Source organism: Schistocerca nitens, chromosome 1 (assembly GCF_023898315.1).
Source record: "Schistocerca nitens isolate TAMUIC-IGC-003100 chromosome 1, iqSchNite1.1, whole genome shotgun sequence".
NCBI classification, from domain to species: Eukaryota; Metazoa; Arthropoda; class Insecta; order Orthoptera; family Acrididae; genus Schistocerca; species Schistocerca nitens.
In genome coordinates, this window is record NC_064614.1 from 830,180,228 (window position 1) to 830,197,007 (window position 16,780).

Genomic DNA, 16,780 nt, shown 5'->3' on the forward strand with positions numbered 1-16,780 from the left:
TCATGACCACCCAGCACCTTGACACCTACTCATGGTCTCACTGTCCTTAAACCATTTTTCTCAGATGCTCAGGACAGTTGCACATGAACAGCTGACCAGCTTGATCATTTCCAAGATTCTCATTCCCAGATGTCAAGCCATAACAATCTGCCCTTTGTCAAAATGTATTGTGTCAGTGTATTTCTCAGTTTGCAATCTGTATTGTTGCTAGAATTGTTGCTCATTCATCTCTGCTCCCCCCTATACTCACCTTCTGTGTCACATATGCACAATGTCTCCAGGTAGGATTCAGTCTTGTGTTTTGGCTCATCAGCATATGTCCAAGTACAAATGGCAGCAAGCACTCCACAGCATGTGTGTTTTGTTGTGAGTGCACACTAATGTAATGTACACAACTTGTGTACAAAGCAGCAAAAGCTGTTCATTTTTTTCTATATATTATGTCTCATTGTCTTAAAATGTGAAACTTCATGCATAAAAAGCAGTTGCTTGTATTTATAAGTAAAAGATTCACACAATAGCATTTAAATCACTTTTCCCTTTTAAACATGAATAAAATAGCATATTATGAACAACTGTCTCATGGAGCAATGAAATACTGTAATTTCTTCATGTTTTTATTTTAGGTTAGAAAGACTCATCATGGGTGTTTCAGTATCATAATATGATAAGATCACTTAAGGGGTAAAAACCTTTAACTTTTTTATATTACCTTGAAAAAAGATTATTCAATCAAGCTATAAAAATGAGCCAGGCCTGTCCTGTGTAAATAATGAGAAATATTATAGAATAACATAACTATGATCTCATTGCAAATATTCAGTAAGTTTTTAGCAACCAAAATATGAAATATTATCACATATTTGATGGTGTCCGCCTACTTAGCTGGGTGACAACATGCTTGCTTGGAGAACTCAGGAACAGGATGTTGTGTTGTCCTCATCATCATTTCATCCTCATCAACCAGCACGCAAGTCGCCCAATGTGGTGTCGAATTAAATAAGACTTGCACTTGGCGGCCAAACTTCCCTGAAGAGGGGCCTGCCAGCCAACAATGCTATACACTCATTTCATTTCCTTATTTGTGGTGACAATTCAGATTTCAGTTTTATAATTGTGTATCTTAGCTGTTTTTGTCACAAAATCTGTTTTAATTCTGTGTTCCTTCATTTCCCTTAGGTATTGCTTAACTGTATATTATCCAATTTTTAACTTCAGGTTATAATAAATTTTACACATTAAGATGTAAATTAAATTTACCAAAACTAAATTACACCTTACCTTGCTGTAACAGGGCACCATACATGTACCAAAAGCAGTTAACCATTTTTGCAAGACCATTGACCTTTTTCAGTTGGGGAACCACACTTAGACGATTCATCCAGTACAATAACATTGCCATCATCAGTACTGATGCCACAACACATAGCCATGTCTGCAAGGGATAGAAAAGTTATGCCATCTGCCAAGTTTCTACAAACATATAGTACTCACTTATAAAATGAGTGCAGATCATATCAGTAAACTTTTGCTGTCATTGTGTTCAGCTGTTGATTTGCTGAATATATCTTTATATCTGAGTTTGAAGTAGGAGATATGGTGTAATAAAGTTTCAAAACAGTAGGAGACTTATCTCACCAATGGTTATGTATCTAATGTTCTCCACTGTGTCCTTAGGGTTGATTGTATAAATACCATGAAGCATCATAGCCTAAATATTGCTAAGTATGAAGCATTTGGTTTAATGCTTCCTTTACTTTTCTTTAATAACAAGTACAGTTTTCAGTGAGAACTATGTTGGCACAGGAAGTCCATAAAGTATCCACATAAATTCAGTAAAACATTGGAGTGCCTTTTTAAAAGCTACTTTAGAAGATTTGTTGGAAATGTGTGAACAGTTTCACATTAGCATGCTTTATCTTGGGATAAACTTTCTCACATTTCATTGTACCTATGATCCATACTAAAACTTAAATTCCTTTGGAGAATAAAATAAATATCCATTCAGTTTCCTGTTTTGTTTACACCTGTTTTCATTTTTCATTAAGAATAAGAAAATGTAATTATATTATTGTCCCCATAACCATCACACTACAATGAGTTCTTTGTATGAGGATCTTAATAAAATAACAACAATGTGAGGGAAAAATAGATTTCTACTTACCATAAATATGACATGTTAAACTGCAGACATATGCAATTAAAAGACACACATTAGCTTTTGGCCACAGCCCCCACCAGAAAAAAAAGATAAAAACACACCCACACACACAACACACACACACACACACACACATTCAGTCACAGAAACAAGCACACCTCATGCACACATGACTGCCATCTCTGGCCACTCGAACCAGAATGCAACTATCATGTGGAATGGAAGCTCCAATGTGGATGAGGCAGGGATGGACAAGGGATAGCAGTCTTTGGGTGGCGGAAGAGAAGAGTGCTGTATGATGGAGTGTACTGGGGCTAGATTGCCAACAGGCCCAGTGTCAGGAGGGCGGGAGGTGGGGAAGGGGGGGGGGATGAAGTGAAGGAGGAGAGGAGCAATAAAAGATTGGTGGGTGCATCATTGGCAGAGAGCAGATGGTGAGAGACAAGAATAGGGAGGAGTTGATAGGGCAGAGGGGGTGGAAACTTTTGGGTGGAGGTTGTGGGGAGAGTATGTTACCAAAGGTTGAGCCTGGGGTAAATTTGGGAGCAGAGAATGTGTTGTAAGGATAACTTCCATCTCCACAGTTGAGAAAGGCAGAAGGCTCAAGTAGTGAAGCAGCCATTGAAGTCTAGCAAGATATGTTCAGCTGCATGTTGTACTACAGGGTGGTGTACTTTGTTTTTGGCCACAGTTTGGTGGTGGCTGTTCTCCCTGGTGGTCAACTGGTTGGTAATCATACCAATATAAAAAGCTGTGCAGTGATTGCAGCAGAGCTGGTATATGACATGCCTGCTTTCACAGGTGGCCTGGCTTCTTGGTGGCTAAGAATGTCTCCTCTACATAACCTATAAACAGACTGGCACAGGAGGGTGTCATGTAAGTGCCCATGTCTGTGCTGCAGATTTTATTTGTATATCTTCCCTTCAAAGAAGAAGAAGTTGTGAGTTAGGATAAGGTTGGTTAGCTGTATAAGGGATGACGTAGTGAGTTTGGAGTCTGAAGGACACTGGAAAACTTAGTGTTCAATAGTGGTAAGACCATAAGCATGAGGGATGTTGGTATATGGTGAGGTATTGTCAACAGTCACAAGCAGGGATCCAGGAGGTAAATGAGAGGCCTTCCACCTCGCAGACATTCCTTGCCTCCCAAAATGACAAATCCGTAGTCTGGTTCAGCTTCATTGATGATATCTTCATGGTCTAGACTCACAGCCAAGGCACTCTGGCTTCATTCCTTCACAACCACAATACCTTCTCTCCCGTCCATTTCACCTAGTCCCCCTCAAGGGGGCATGCCACCTTCCTTGATGTTGACCTCCTCCTCCCTGATGATTTCACCCACACCTCTGTCCATTAAACACGTCAACCACAAACAGTACTTGCATTTTGATTCCTGTCATCCCTTACACACCAAAAAAATCTCTCCCGTACAGCCTAGCCACTCAGTGATGTATCTGCAATGACATCTCCCTCACGCAGTACGCTGAGGGTCTCACCTAGGTCTTCACATACAATCACTATCCCCCATACCTAGTTTGAAAACAGATCTCCCATGTAATTTACTCTCACACCCCCAGTCCTCCCAGTACCCCCAAGAACCAGCCGCAAATGAATGCCTCCCTTGTCACCCAGTATCACCCCAGATGGAACAATTAAAACAAGTCCTTCACCAGAGCTTTGGTTGGTGTTATCCTTCCCCTTCCCCGCCCCCTCCAGATCATTACTTCCATTCCACATGACGTGCATATGCTTGTGTGAATGAATGTGTGTCTGTTTTTCTTTCTTTTTATGACAAAAGCTGTAGCCAAATGTTAATGTATAAGTGTCTTTTAATTGTGCCTGTCTGCAGCTTAACATGACTTCTTTATGCTAAGTAGCAATCTATCTTTCCCTTACATTGTTGATATTCCAACCTGGAGTTTCCATTGTTTAATAAAAGAACGCATCATCAAAAACACACTGTTTCCAACAGTGTCATTTGCAACAGGTTATCCATTAATCTAAAATTTAAGTGTGAAAGAATTTACAGAAAGGTGTGGCATACACACAATTTTCAGATTCATGCTCGTCATTTACAATTATTGTTAGTTACGTAATTAATACAGCAATAAACTTGAAGTTCAGTACCTGTACATAATAGTTCTTATCTGCATCTTAATTATGGGCACCACATCCAATCTTAAACAGATTGCCACCATGTTAAAATTCATGCAATTTGTTACACAGCAAATACGATTTGTAGAGATTTTGTAGGTATTGAGTCCCATAAACCAATTTTTTACAGCACAATAATGATTTATTCAGATAACGTTCACCGGTTAACATCACAGTGCAAGAGTAAACACTCGACTCCTACAACTCTCTAGGCGAAGCAGACCCAAAGATCATAAATAAAGCAAAGACATATACATAGGTATGCACGGAAATACAGGTTATTAATGTACAATTGCTACAGAGCCCCCCCCCCCCCCTCTTCCAGCACGGAGTGAGAGGAATGTAAGGAGAGTGACATACAGAACAAACAAGAGAAAAAAAATACATGTACATTAAGAAAGCAAAAGGTAAATTAGTGCTAATCAATGCACAGTCACTGAGTGTCAAGTAATGCTGAAAAGGAAAGTACAAGAAATATACACAAAAAACTGTCTAATTGCAGTCATAATCCTCTAGGTAGCGCGGGGGAATGAGGAGGCGGCCAGCCCGCAATCATCGTTCGGCGTCGTGCGCTAGGGAGGGGGGGTCACCGTCACATGCAGTATGGCCTCCCGAATAATTGTCACACGTATCATCATTGTCGCATGCAGTGTCATCACCTGAATACTCGTCACACACATCATCGTAGGTCATATCAGTGTGAACACGACACGATGTGTCGAAACAGTAACTGTTTTTTGATTAATATTGATGTCCATGGTATTTACACCCTGTCGGACCACCCAGTGTGGGCCTGAATAAGGTGGTTGTAATGCTCTGCGAATAGTGTCATCGCGTAACATGACATGTGTGCAAGTTGGCAACTGTCTGTAGATGAAAACTCGTGGCGCCGAGTGTGTATTGGGAGCTGGCACACTGAGTTTCGAGATAACGGATCGTAGTTGCTCCAATAAAGGGGGCAAGTCAACAGTTGGCAACGGAGGTGAGTCGTTGACGTATTCGGCTGGAAGGACGAGTGGTTCCCTGTCCAACACCTCTGCGAGTGAAGCATTTAGATCCTCCTTGACTGCGGTTTGCAAGCCCAGTAAAACCCACGGGAGGGCGTCTGTCCACTGGCCACCATGTGCCATGATTGCTGCTTTTAAGGTGCGGTGGAACCTCTCCACCAGGCCGTTGCTCTGAGGGTGGTAAGCTGTTGTACAGAATCTGTCTACACTGCACAGTTGACAGAGCCGTGCAAAGAGGTTCGCTTCAAACTGGCGCCCCTGGTCCATTGTTATAGAGGAGGGACAGCCAAAACATGAGATCCATGACTCGATAAAGGTGCGGACTATTGTTGTGGTGGAAGTGTCGGTGATGGGCATGGCCTCGACCCAGCGGGTCGCTCCGTCTATCATTGTGAATAAGTAGTTAAATGGGCCTGCGAGGGTGGGTGTGATGGGAAACCTTGCTACGTTGGCACACCACACATGCTTGTGCCCACCGTTTGCAGTCCTGACGTACACCAGGCCACACAAAATGTTCAGTCACAAGGCAGATCGTGGCCCGGATGCCCGGGTGTGCTAAATCATGGAGTGCATGGAAAATGGGTTGTCGCATGGACGGTGGGACCCATGGTCAAGGTCGTCTGGTTGAAATGTCACACCTTAGTATAAGGTCTGAGTCCAGGAGCGGACGGTCTTCAAATCGAAGAGTTGAGGTTGAGCTATCAAACTCAGCATGAGTTTCATGTGCAGTCCGCTGGCAGCGTGCAAGTTCGGTGAGGGATATGTCAGCTGAGACCAATGCAATCCTCAACCAAAAATCAGCGACCACATTATTGGAACCGCGAACATGTCGCGCATTGGTTGAAAACTGTGAAATGTATTCCAAATGGCGAAGTCTGCAAGGGGGTGCGTTGGCGCTTGGATTGTGGATCACCTCCGCAAGGGGTCTGTGGTCGGTGTAAATGATAAAGGCACGTCCCTCAAGGTCATCCTGAAAGTGGCGAATGGCGGCATAAACCGGGAAAAGTTCACTATCAAAAGCTGACCATTTAGTCTGAGCAGGTGACAGTTTCTGCAAAAAGAATTGTAGCAGTTCAACAGAACTACCTAAATGATGGTGGAGCACGGCACCGACTGCTGAGTCACTTGTACCTGTCGTAAGCGAAAGCTGAGCATCCGGCATAGGATGTGAAAGAGTCACTGCCGTCTGAATGGCCATTTTGAGTTTGTCGAAAGCTGTCGTCATTTCATCTGTTCATTGAACTTTGTGCGTGCCTGAAGTATTCTTCCCGCGAAGCGCATCGGTAAGCAGAAGTTGTAATGCCCCAGCATGGGGAATGTGTCTTCTATAAAAATTAACCATGCCGAGGAACCGTCGTAACTCTTGAAAGTCATTCAGTCATGGGACATTGGTAATTACCTCCACGCGAGGGGGTGGTGGGGCGATACCTGCAGAGGAAACCACATGTCCAAGGAAAGTTACTTGTGAAAGTGCAAGTTGTGATTTGTCCTGGTTGATTTCAACACCTGCGCTTGACAAAGCATCTGTGACAGCGCGAAGGTGGGCTTGATGATCCTCGCTAGAGGGTGAGAAGATTAAAATGTCATCTAAATATGCACACGCAAAAGGGAAGTTTCATAACACCCTGTCAATAAATCTGCCAGGTTTGTGTGGCATTTTTTAACCCGAAAGGCATGTATAGGTATTCAAAGAGCCCGATGGGTGTGAAAATTGCCGTCTTTTCGATATCATCTGGTGCCATCGGTATCTGATGGTACGCTTTTTTACAGTCTATCACTGAGAAAACCTGAGAGCCATGTAACCACTGTGTGAATTCCTGAATATGTGGCACCGGATAGTTATCCATGATTGTTCTGGAATTCAAAGCGTGGTAGTCGCTGCAAAGTCTGTACATGCCATCGGGTTTATCTACTAAATGAATAGGAGATGACCAACTGCTACTAGAGCATCTGATGATGTTGGCATCTAAGAGTTTGGATGTGATGGCACGTGCACTCAGGAGTTTTTCCGGATTAAGCCTGCGGGCTTTGTCTCTGATTGGCGGTCCCGGTGTTGTGAGAATATGATGTAGAGTACCCGTTGTTACTGCGCACACTGATGCGTGGAGTCATCGACCTGACTGTCCTAGTGGGGCAACACTGGGAGACTCTGGACTGACCTGTATGTGGCACCCTGAGGGCATCGGTGTGGATGTGGTGGTGGTGGCGGCATGTGTGGTGACAGAGCTCGGAACGGGCATCGTTACTGCAACCGGTGCCTCGTAGGTCAGTGGTGGAGGCGTCGTGGTGACAGCTACAGGTGACAAGGGCATGCATAAGGCAAGCCCGGTGTTGTGGCGGTGTGGTGGGGTCTGGGTGGCAACCGGGCACTGCTCGATAACCCTTGGCACTGCGGCATCATGCTGGATCAGCGAGGTGTCAGCCACGGGTGCTGCATCTGTGGCATTGGTAGTGGGCGGCAAAACAACATTGTGGGGTGGAGCAAGAGACGCAATTGTGTGGTCACAGGAGTCGATTTCAGCCTGTAATTCACAAAGACGGCGCCAAAGAGCACTGTTGTCAATTATGAGGGCTGAGGATTCACGTTGGAAGTGGATGAGAGAAGACGTGGCTGTAGCCAAATCGACAGAGAGTGCCGCACAACGGCGACGTTCCTCGATGATAGAGGATGAGGTGTTGGTGGTGCATGTCGAGAATGGAATACGAATGCTTGATTTTGAGAGTAAAGAAGAATCGCTGAGGTCCACTGATAGCTTGAAGTGACGGAGGAAGTCTATACCAATGTTGGGTTCATCAACTGAAGCTACGCAGAAGGGCCATGGGAATGTAGTACCAGAATTGAAATCGAGCTGGACGAGAGCTGTGCCAGTGACAGGAATGTGTGTGCGGTTAGCCGCAAAAAGCTGAACAGGTGGAGCAGAGTCAGTGGCAGGGGTCATAGAGGCAGGTAATATACTCATTTCTGTGCCTGTATCGATTAAGAATGAAGAGTGTAACATATGATCATATATGTACGGGCACACAGATGGCGTCGAAAGGCTCGAAAAATTAGAGCTTGATTGTAGGCGCAGAGGTTCATTAGGACAGAGTGGCGCGCCTAAACCGCTCCGTCTGCAGAGTTTAAAGCGTTGCAGGGTGCGCGGCACTTTGCGGCTTTATCGCCGAATGTTGCATGGTACCAGCAGATTGATGACAGAGCCCTGTTGCTGTTGGTAGAAGCTGCGGAGTCATCTGTCCGCCGGGCAGATGACCCGGTACCGGGCGCAGTCAGTTTGGTGAGTGGTTTAATGCTGGTGCGCGTAGCCGGTTGTGTGGCTGCGTGTGCGGAGTTGCCAACCTCGGTTGGTGAAGAGTATGTCACATCCTGCGTGGTTGCTGGGAGATGTAGGAAGGTGTAATGATTGTATGATGAAACTCTGTTGGAACCAGCAACTGGTTGATGGGGTTTGAATAGGGTATAAGCTTCATCTGGTAGGCGCAGCTTAGCATTTAGGGGAAGGTGTCTCTGTGGCAAGAGCGTTAACTGCAAGGTTAAAGGGAATTTATGCAACCAAATAGTCCAAAGGGAGTCGTCTGGCAGGGCTTCCTTAGGAACCATAGCTCGTAAGTATCGCCAGTACTGGGACGGAGACTGGTCTCCGAGTGGTTCGTGATAAACTGCTTGGCGTAACAATTCAGTTTCGGAGCGTGAAGCACGCTCGATAATAGCTTGTTTAAGTGCAACATATTTGTCATGTGCAGGTGGGTCAAGTATAATATCAGAAAATAACTCCGTGAAGTTATGGAGATGACTGATGAGGAGAGCAAATTTTGTGTCATCCTCGTGAATTCGGAGAAAATGGAAAATACTGTCTACAATGTCAAACCAGATGCATGGGCTAGCCTGATTAAATGGCGGTAAGTCAGGCTTGTGAGCTGGTGGATGGTACAGTGTGGCAGCAGACGAGGGTGGGCCACAGGATGGGGGTACCATAAACTGGGCCGAGGAAACGGGGCAGAACCTGCGTTAGCGGTGGGCAATGACTGACCTGTACTCAACGGCATGGAGATGTGTGACACAGGTTGGTTGTAGAGCCACTTGAGACATTACTGTGGTGCAGGAAGAGCCGTTGAGGCGATGTTGTCCCACGTAGCCAGGTTGGAGTCCAACACGGTAGCGGTGACCGATTGCACCGGAATTGCGGGCGGCAGTGGGGATGCATGAAAAGTACTTGAGTCAGGAACAAAATACACTGAAACGTTGCCGTTGAAGCACAGTGCAGTTGCAACTGTCGCACTTATCATGTTAGCGTGTGGAATCGTTCCTAGAACACGCGGTACGGCAGGCACAGCAGAAACCGTGGTTGGCTGTTGCAGCGGGAAAGTTTGCTTTTGAATACCGTATTTACTCGAATCTAAGCCGCACTTTTTTTTTCGGTTTTTGTAATCCAAAAAACCGCCTGCGGCTTAGAATCGAGTGCAAAGCAAGCGGAAGTTCTGAAAAATGTTGGTAGGTGCCGCAACAACTAACTTCTGCCATCGAATATATGTAGCTCTACACAAGCATGCTTTGTGGGCACAAAGATAAATACTGGCGCCAAAACCTCTGCATCATTAAATAAATTTAAAAAAAAGGTAGAAGACGAGCTTTTTTTTTTCTCCGCCCCGAGTTTCGACCACTGCATTTTCATACATTATCCAACGAAGTAAATACAAATTCCGTATTGTTCATCTTCGAATGTAGCAGAATTTCAATGTACTATGAAAATCCGACTGGCAAGACTGTTAGGGATGTTTGTCAATATGGCCAACTCTACGTTCCGAGTTTTTTCCTACCTGTGAGAAGAGATGGTTGCTAATAGGAACCTGATGAAATGTGAATCACATGCACTATTCTCTTCACCATAAGAATAATACGAATATAAACATTTTGCCATGTATTCTTTCGTGTTTGCTGCTATCTCATTTAAATCCTGTCTGCCTAATAAACTACGAAGAGAGTGAGACAACAGCAAACGCGGAAGAATAATCGTATCGTGTCATGTTTATATTCGTATTATTCTTATGCCTAATATTGATACAGTCAGAAATGAAGCACGGCAACTGACTGGATTTTAAATGTAAGATGACTAATTTCTGTGCAGAATTTGATGTACTAAAGAAGCGGCCGCAAAGATTTGCAAACGGAGAAAAAATTTCGCTAAACTCTCGTTCAGAACATGTTCTATCATACGCAGTCTATTATTTGGTTCTTGTTGCTCATTATCAAAGAAAGCAGCAGTGTAAGTAACAACAAATAGCAGTCTCTTGCCATTGTTTCGCTAATGAGACGATTCCTGTTTTTTTTTAAGCGGCGGTAGCGCGCACAAAAGCAAGTCATGCTGCGAGCGGAGACAGGCCGTAAACACGCACTATCAAAATGCGACAAACAATGCTTAGAGTGACAAACACCTATAACAAAGAAAACGGCACTTATCAGATCAAAGCAAAATAAGCAATCGATTCAAACCAGACGAAGCACGTGAAAAAGGAAGGGTACCCGTATAAATATGGACGGAGCGCCTGACGCATAGCAATCGCTAATAAACATTTTGCCATGTATTCTTTCGTGTTTGCTGCTATCTCATTTAAATCCTGTCTGCCTAATAAACTACGAAGAGAGTGAGACAACAGCAAACGCGGAAGAATAATCGTATCGTGTCATGTTTATATTCGTATTATTCTTATGCCTAATATTGATACAGTCAGAAATGAAGCACGGCAACTGACTGGATTTTAAATGTAAGATGACTAATTTCTGTGCAGAATTTGATGTACTAAAGAAGTGGCCGCAAAGATTTGCAAACGGAGAAAAAATTTCGCTCAACTCTCGTTCAGAACATGTTCTATCATACGCAGTCTATTATTTGGTTCTTGTTGCTCATTATCAAAGAAAGCAGCAGTGTAAGTAACAACAAATAGCAGTCTCTTGCCATTGTTTCGCTAATGAGACGATTCCTGTTTTTTTTTTAAGCGGCGGTAGCGCGCACAAAAGCAAGTCATGCTGCGAGCGGCGACAGGCCGTAAACACGCACTATCAAAATGCGACAAACAATGCGTAGAGTGACAAACACCTATAACAAAGAAAACGGCACTTATCAGATCAAAGCAAAATAAGCAATCGATTCACACCAGACGAAGCACGTGAAAAAGGAAGGGTACCCGTATAAATATGGACGGAGCGCCTGACGCATAGCAATCGCTACCTGGTAAAGCTTAACTGCTAAGCTTACGACTCGAACGAAACTACTGTAGCTGTATCGTCTTTCATTCGACCTAAATTGTGTCTCATATTACAATGGACCAACTTTGTTTCGATTTGGAGGTGCGGCCTAAAACTTTTCTCTCCCCTTGAATTTCGAGTCTCAAATTTCAGGTGCGGCTTAGATTCGGGAAATTTTTTTTTTCCTTTATTTCGAGTCTCATTTTTCAGGTGCGGCTTAGATTCGAGTGCGGCTTACATTCGAGTAAATACGGTAGCCTTCTGAGCCATACAGAACTGGTTTGGCGTTGAGTCCAGTGAAGGTAGTGCACTGTCCATGATCGGCAGTACACACAAATTGGTCCGTTGAGCACGTTGTGCAACATTTAACGATATATCACAAATAGGTTCAAACAGCGAAAAATGTTGTGCCGGGGAGTCAGGAAAACCGCAGAATGGTGATTGTGACATGCCTGAGTTGAAAGCACTGTCTGTAGCACTGTTAACACTGTAATGGTTAACGGTTACAGGAGGCGTCGAAGAATTCCCTGTGGGTAAACACACATTCGGAGCACTCTTATGCGGAAGCACTGTGGGAAGGAAACCTGATTCTAAGTCAATTAAAATGTCTGTAGAAGGCGGAACTGATAATCCAGTGGTTGGCATGGTGTCGTTGTTCTGATGCATTGTCGGTAACATAGTTTGTTCGAAAATTCCGTAACTGAGTGGCAATAACTCGCGTTACATGGAATTAACTTGTCTGGGGTCACCAATGTAGAGTTTTGGTAGGTATTGAGTCCCATAAACCAACTTCTTACAGCACAATAATGATTATTCAGATAATGTTCACCAGTTAACATCACAGTGCAAGAGTAAACACTTGACTCCTACAACTCTCTAGGCGAAACAGACCCAAATATCGTAAACATAGCAAAGACATATACATAGGTATGCACGGAAATACAGGTTATTACTGTACGATCACTACAAGGAGAAATGTGGAGCAAAATACTTCTTTTTTTGTATGGAAACAAACTTCCTGAAAGAAGGAAAAAGGAAGACCCAAGTGTAGTGCTGATAATAAAGCTGAGAACATATAGACCAAGTTGAAATTTATGTTCCTGATTCAGTGTATTAGTGCAAATACAATTTTAAACAGTTTTCAATATGTCTACATGTCTAAATATTTTCTGCAGTATGGCTTACATATATGATTTTAAAAATATTTTTCCATTTGTGTGAATGTATTAGTATATTCTCAGTGAAGCATAAATATTTAACTTCATCAGCTTTCTTTATGTATGCAAGATTCTTGTGTAAATTAATGCTGACTGTCAGTATTTATCATTACTGTGCATCAAAAAAAGTATTTTCTCCCTTTTTTTTCACAATAGCTGGTTCATATTGATTATCTGTTATTATTATTATTATTTCAAATCTTGTTTTTGTGTATCAGTGATAAATTCCTAATTAATTTTGTTTATTCAGTATAAATCTGGCTACATGACATGTCTAATACCATTGCAAAAAATGATCTAGCAACAAAAATAAACAACACATAACTGTTTGAATGAGAATGTTACAAAGGGCCCCCTGTCTATACTTGCTTTATCTGTTCAGAAGATAAAGTGGTACAGAGATCAAGACATATTTAGATCTCTGGCCATCCATTCTCAATTAGGGTCCCCCCACCCCCACCCCCACCCCTCCTCCCAAATGCCATGACTAATTTTCTTGTACATCCTTGTGCAGTTGACACTTCTGTTCCATCTTCAACAATAATGACAGTATATTTAATTATAACCTTCCTTCTTTCCAGAAACTGAGACAGGACATTCTGGCAAGCTTTAATATTTTTGCTGAGTGATAACAAACTATGTTTTGATAATATTCTGTGAAAAATGGAGTGCTTTTTGTTGCAAAAGTAATTTGTGATTAAAGACATATGGAGAACAGAAACACTTGCAAACAAAGTACATGATGTGTGACACAAATTATGATTGATCATACATGAAACAGCTGATGAAGCTGCATGAAAGGAACACTGAGGACTAAAAACCTTAAGAGAAGGATAATATAGGAATATTAGTATTGCTACATGGTGTTCCAAATAGAGTAATTTATGCAATAATTTAAAAAATGATGGACAGAAGTATCTTCATCTGTAAATCTGAAAAAAAAAAAAAAATTGAAATAAATTCAGCTGAAACAATACTAATGTTTTGTTGGAAATTCATGAAAATTCGAGATCAGTAATAGTTAACACAGTAAGGATACATGAACAGTACACTGCAAGAAGCACAGACTATAAGTATTTATGATAGAAGGTGTACTTACAAAAGATTGGATATGGAAAGGTGTAACATTTTTGAAATAAGAACATATGTGCAAAGGAGACATGAGACAGCTAAAAACATCTATCATAGGAACACTTAGTGTTTGGACATCACTTACAACAGCAAGAGACCACACTAAGATGGCAAGAAATACTGTACAAGATTTTTTCATAACTCATTATAGGAAAGAAAGAAACCGTAAAGAACTAAACATGTTTCATTTGAAATAATAAAAATAAAAAGCAACATACTGAGTCATTTACATGTTACTTACATCATTTCCAAATGGACGTATGAAGAGCCCAGCTCTACTCAGCTCTCGTGGTCGTGCAGATAAGAAAGTGTATGTGACAGTACCCAGAGGAAAAGTAAAATTCACTTTCAGTTTACGAGCATCATTTATGATGAATGCTGCTGCTCCAATAAAAACCTAAATGAATTACAAAAAAAACTTGTAATTTACTACACCCAATTCTATAACCACAGCAATTGCCTGATAAAATGGGGCATTTCAATGGATTAATCTAATAAGTTATATGTGAGCAGATGCACTTGGTTCCTCAAATATACTATACTTTTTTTCCAAAATAGACTCTCAGACTTCCTGCATAAACACCAATTACTTTCCACAGCACAGTATGTTGTCATAACAAGTAAATCAACTTAGATTTCTGATTTTAAGTAATGTCCTCCACTAGTGTATGCCTTGACCTCCCCAAAGATTTTCTTACTGATCACAACACATTATGGGCATCTAGCAGACTGGACAGAAATAGTAGTTTTACATCCAGTTGTATGAAAATGAAAATTTAACAAGATTATGAGAAGGAAAGTTGCTACTCACCATATAGCAGAGTTGCTGAGTCGTAGATAGGCACAACAAAAAGATTTTCACACTACGACTCAGTATCTCCGCTATATGGTGAGTAGCAGCTTTCCTTCTCATAATACTGTTACATTCCATCCTGAATTTTGCAAAATGTCAATTTAAATTAACATAGTTCTGACAGTGAATGTATTAAGCATAGTGTACCCCAAAAACCTCTTCTTGGGATCTTTTCATACCTCTTTATATCAAATAAATATTGCGAAAATATTATTCCGTTTGTAAATGACACAGGTGTGTCAGTCAGAAGGAAGAATGTTTAAAGGTAATTTGAGCAATGTGTGGAACAAGTTCAATAACAATATAGGAATTGACAATGAAGAAAAAGAATAACGTCAAACTTCCACAGACCAAGTAATAAGAAAAACAATATAAACATACAGTACAATGTCAAAACTAGTCAGTCAATAAAGAGCATAAAATTTCTAAGAATTCAGTTCCAGGTTGGTTTAGATGGGAAATACACAAAGAAAATATATAAAAGAAGCTATGCAATGCATGGTACCTAATAAGTACTTGGAATTACTGTGGCAAACACTATGTTAATATTATTTATTTTGTTTTTGTTCAGCCTGGGTTAAAATATGGTATTATACCATATGGCAACAAAAATGAAGTACAAAACTTTTTTAAATGCAAAGAAGAATTTTAAGAATAACAGAAGTCATGTAAACCACTATTCAGAAAACAGGAATTCTTCTTCGTGTATGTATATTCACAAGTGTTAGATGCATTATAAAATATGCAATTAAAAATCCAAGTCTGACCCACAGAAATTGAAATTTTCATGATTATATCATATGATAAAAACAAATCTCCACAGTGAACATGTGAAAACTAACTTATGTCAGTGAGGAAAATTACATTACATCAGAAGATTTATAACAGGTTTCCCCTAAACATTAACTCATTAAATGAGCCATCAAGTTGTAGAGTCAGACTGAAGGCATATTTAATTAACCATTGCATCTATACAATAGGGAAATTCCTCGGAAACAACCAGAGCCAATACTGAAGAACTATTTTCAAATTGCCTACATTTAACTCCAAAGGGATATCTTATTGTATAACCACAAATTTCAAAGACACATTATAATCAGTTCAGTCCTATCAGGTCAGTTGCTCACTTACAAAAGGCTGCAGCATCATCTAAATTTTGTCCAAATTTGAACACATTATAATTATTTGTATTTATTTTTAAAACTGTTTGATGTCCTCTTTCTTGGCCTTGAATATACATTGCCAGCCAAATATTATTGTTTTTGTGCAATGTCAAAATTAACAATAAGCATAAAATAATTTAGCAGTAACAAGGGAGAGGTGTCACAACATCTTGTTAACACAGAACAGAAAAGCAGGAGGGAACACAGAAGGTTGCAATTTCTTAAACTAGTTTGCTATTCAATCCTTTACATTAATGAAGAGCCTGATACATACATTGTATGAATGGAATCATGTTTTGTAATCAGTTTTAACTTTTATTATTTATAATTTTGATATTTTAACAATTTACCAAATGATATTGTATTTAAATGTATACATTTGGACACCATAATATTATTATTTTATACAAAATTATTGCTTGGAATGTTAGAGAATGAAACAAAGATAACATGGAACTAGCTTAGAAATGTATGAAGTATTAACAAAATATTTGACACTAATAAATTTTCAGTTACATTAATTATGTACACAACATATTTTAATAAATCTTCTATTGAGAATTAGTTCTATCAAAATTCAGTTTACACAAAATGTGCGTTTCCTCTATTTCTAAAACAAAAATCTGTACTTACGCATTGAACATTCATAATTTTTTATTATACATTTAATTGTGCGCTTTTATAAAAAATACCAAGAAATATTAGAATTGATGAAAGCTATTTGTAGTCTGGGGACAGTGCCTGCCCAGTTCAGTGTATGTTACATCATGTAAGTAATAGTTAGAACTATGTAAATTTGTGTCTGTGGTACCTGTACTAATCTCTTTTCAAAAAAGTGGAATTAATAAATAGCA

The 16,780-nt window shown here is 40.8% G+C and overlaps 1 protein-coding gene across 1 annotated transcript in view; it reads right to left on the minus strand.

The window, feature by feature from the left end:
• Window positions 1–16,780, minus strand: part of LOC126262894 (ionotropic receptor 93a) — a 317,492-nt gene that overhangs the window by 83,926 nt on the left and 216,786 nt on the right. The window contains exons 11-12 of the mRNA XM_049959792.1: window positions 14,152–14,307; window positions 1,282–1,435 (exon numbers count right to left, since the gene is read on the minus strand). Of these exons, the coding sequence (XP_049815749.1) occupies window positions 1,282–1,435; window positions 14,152–14,307 (310 nt within the window). The remainder of the gene's footprint in view (window positions 1–1,281; window positions 1,436–14,151; window positions 14,308–16,780) is intronic.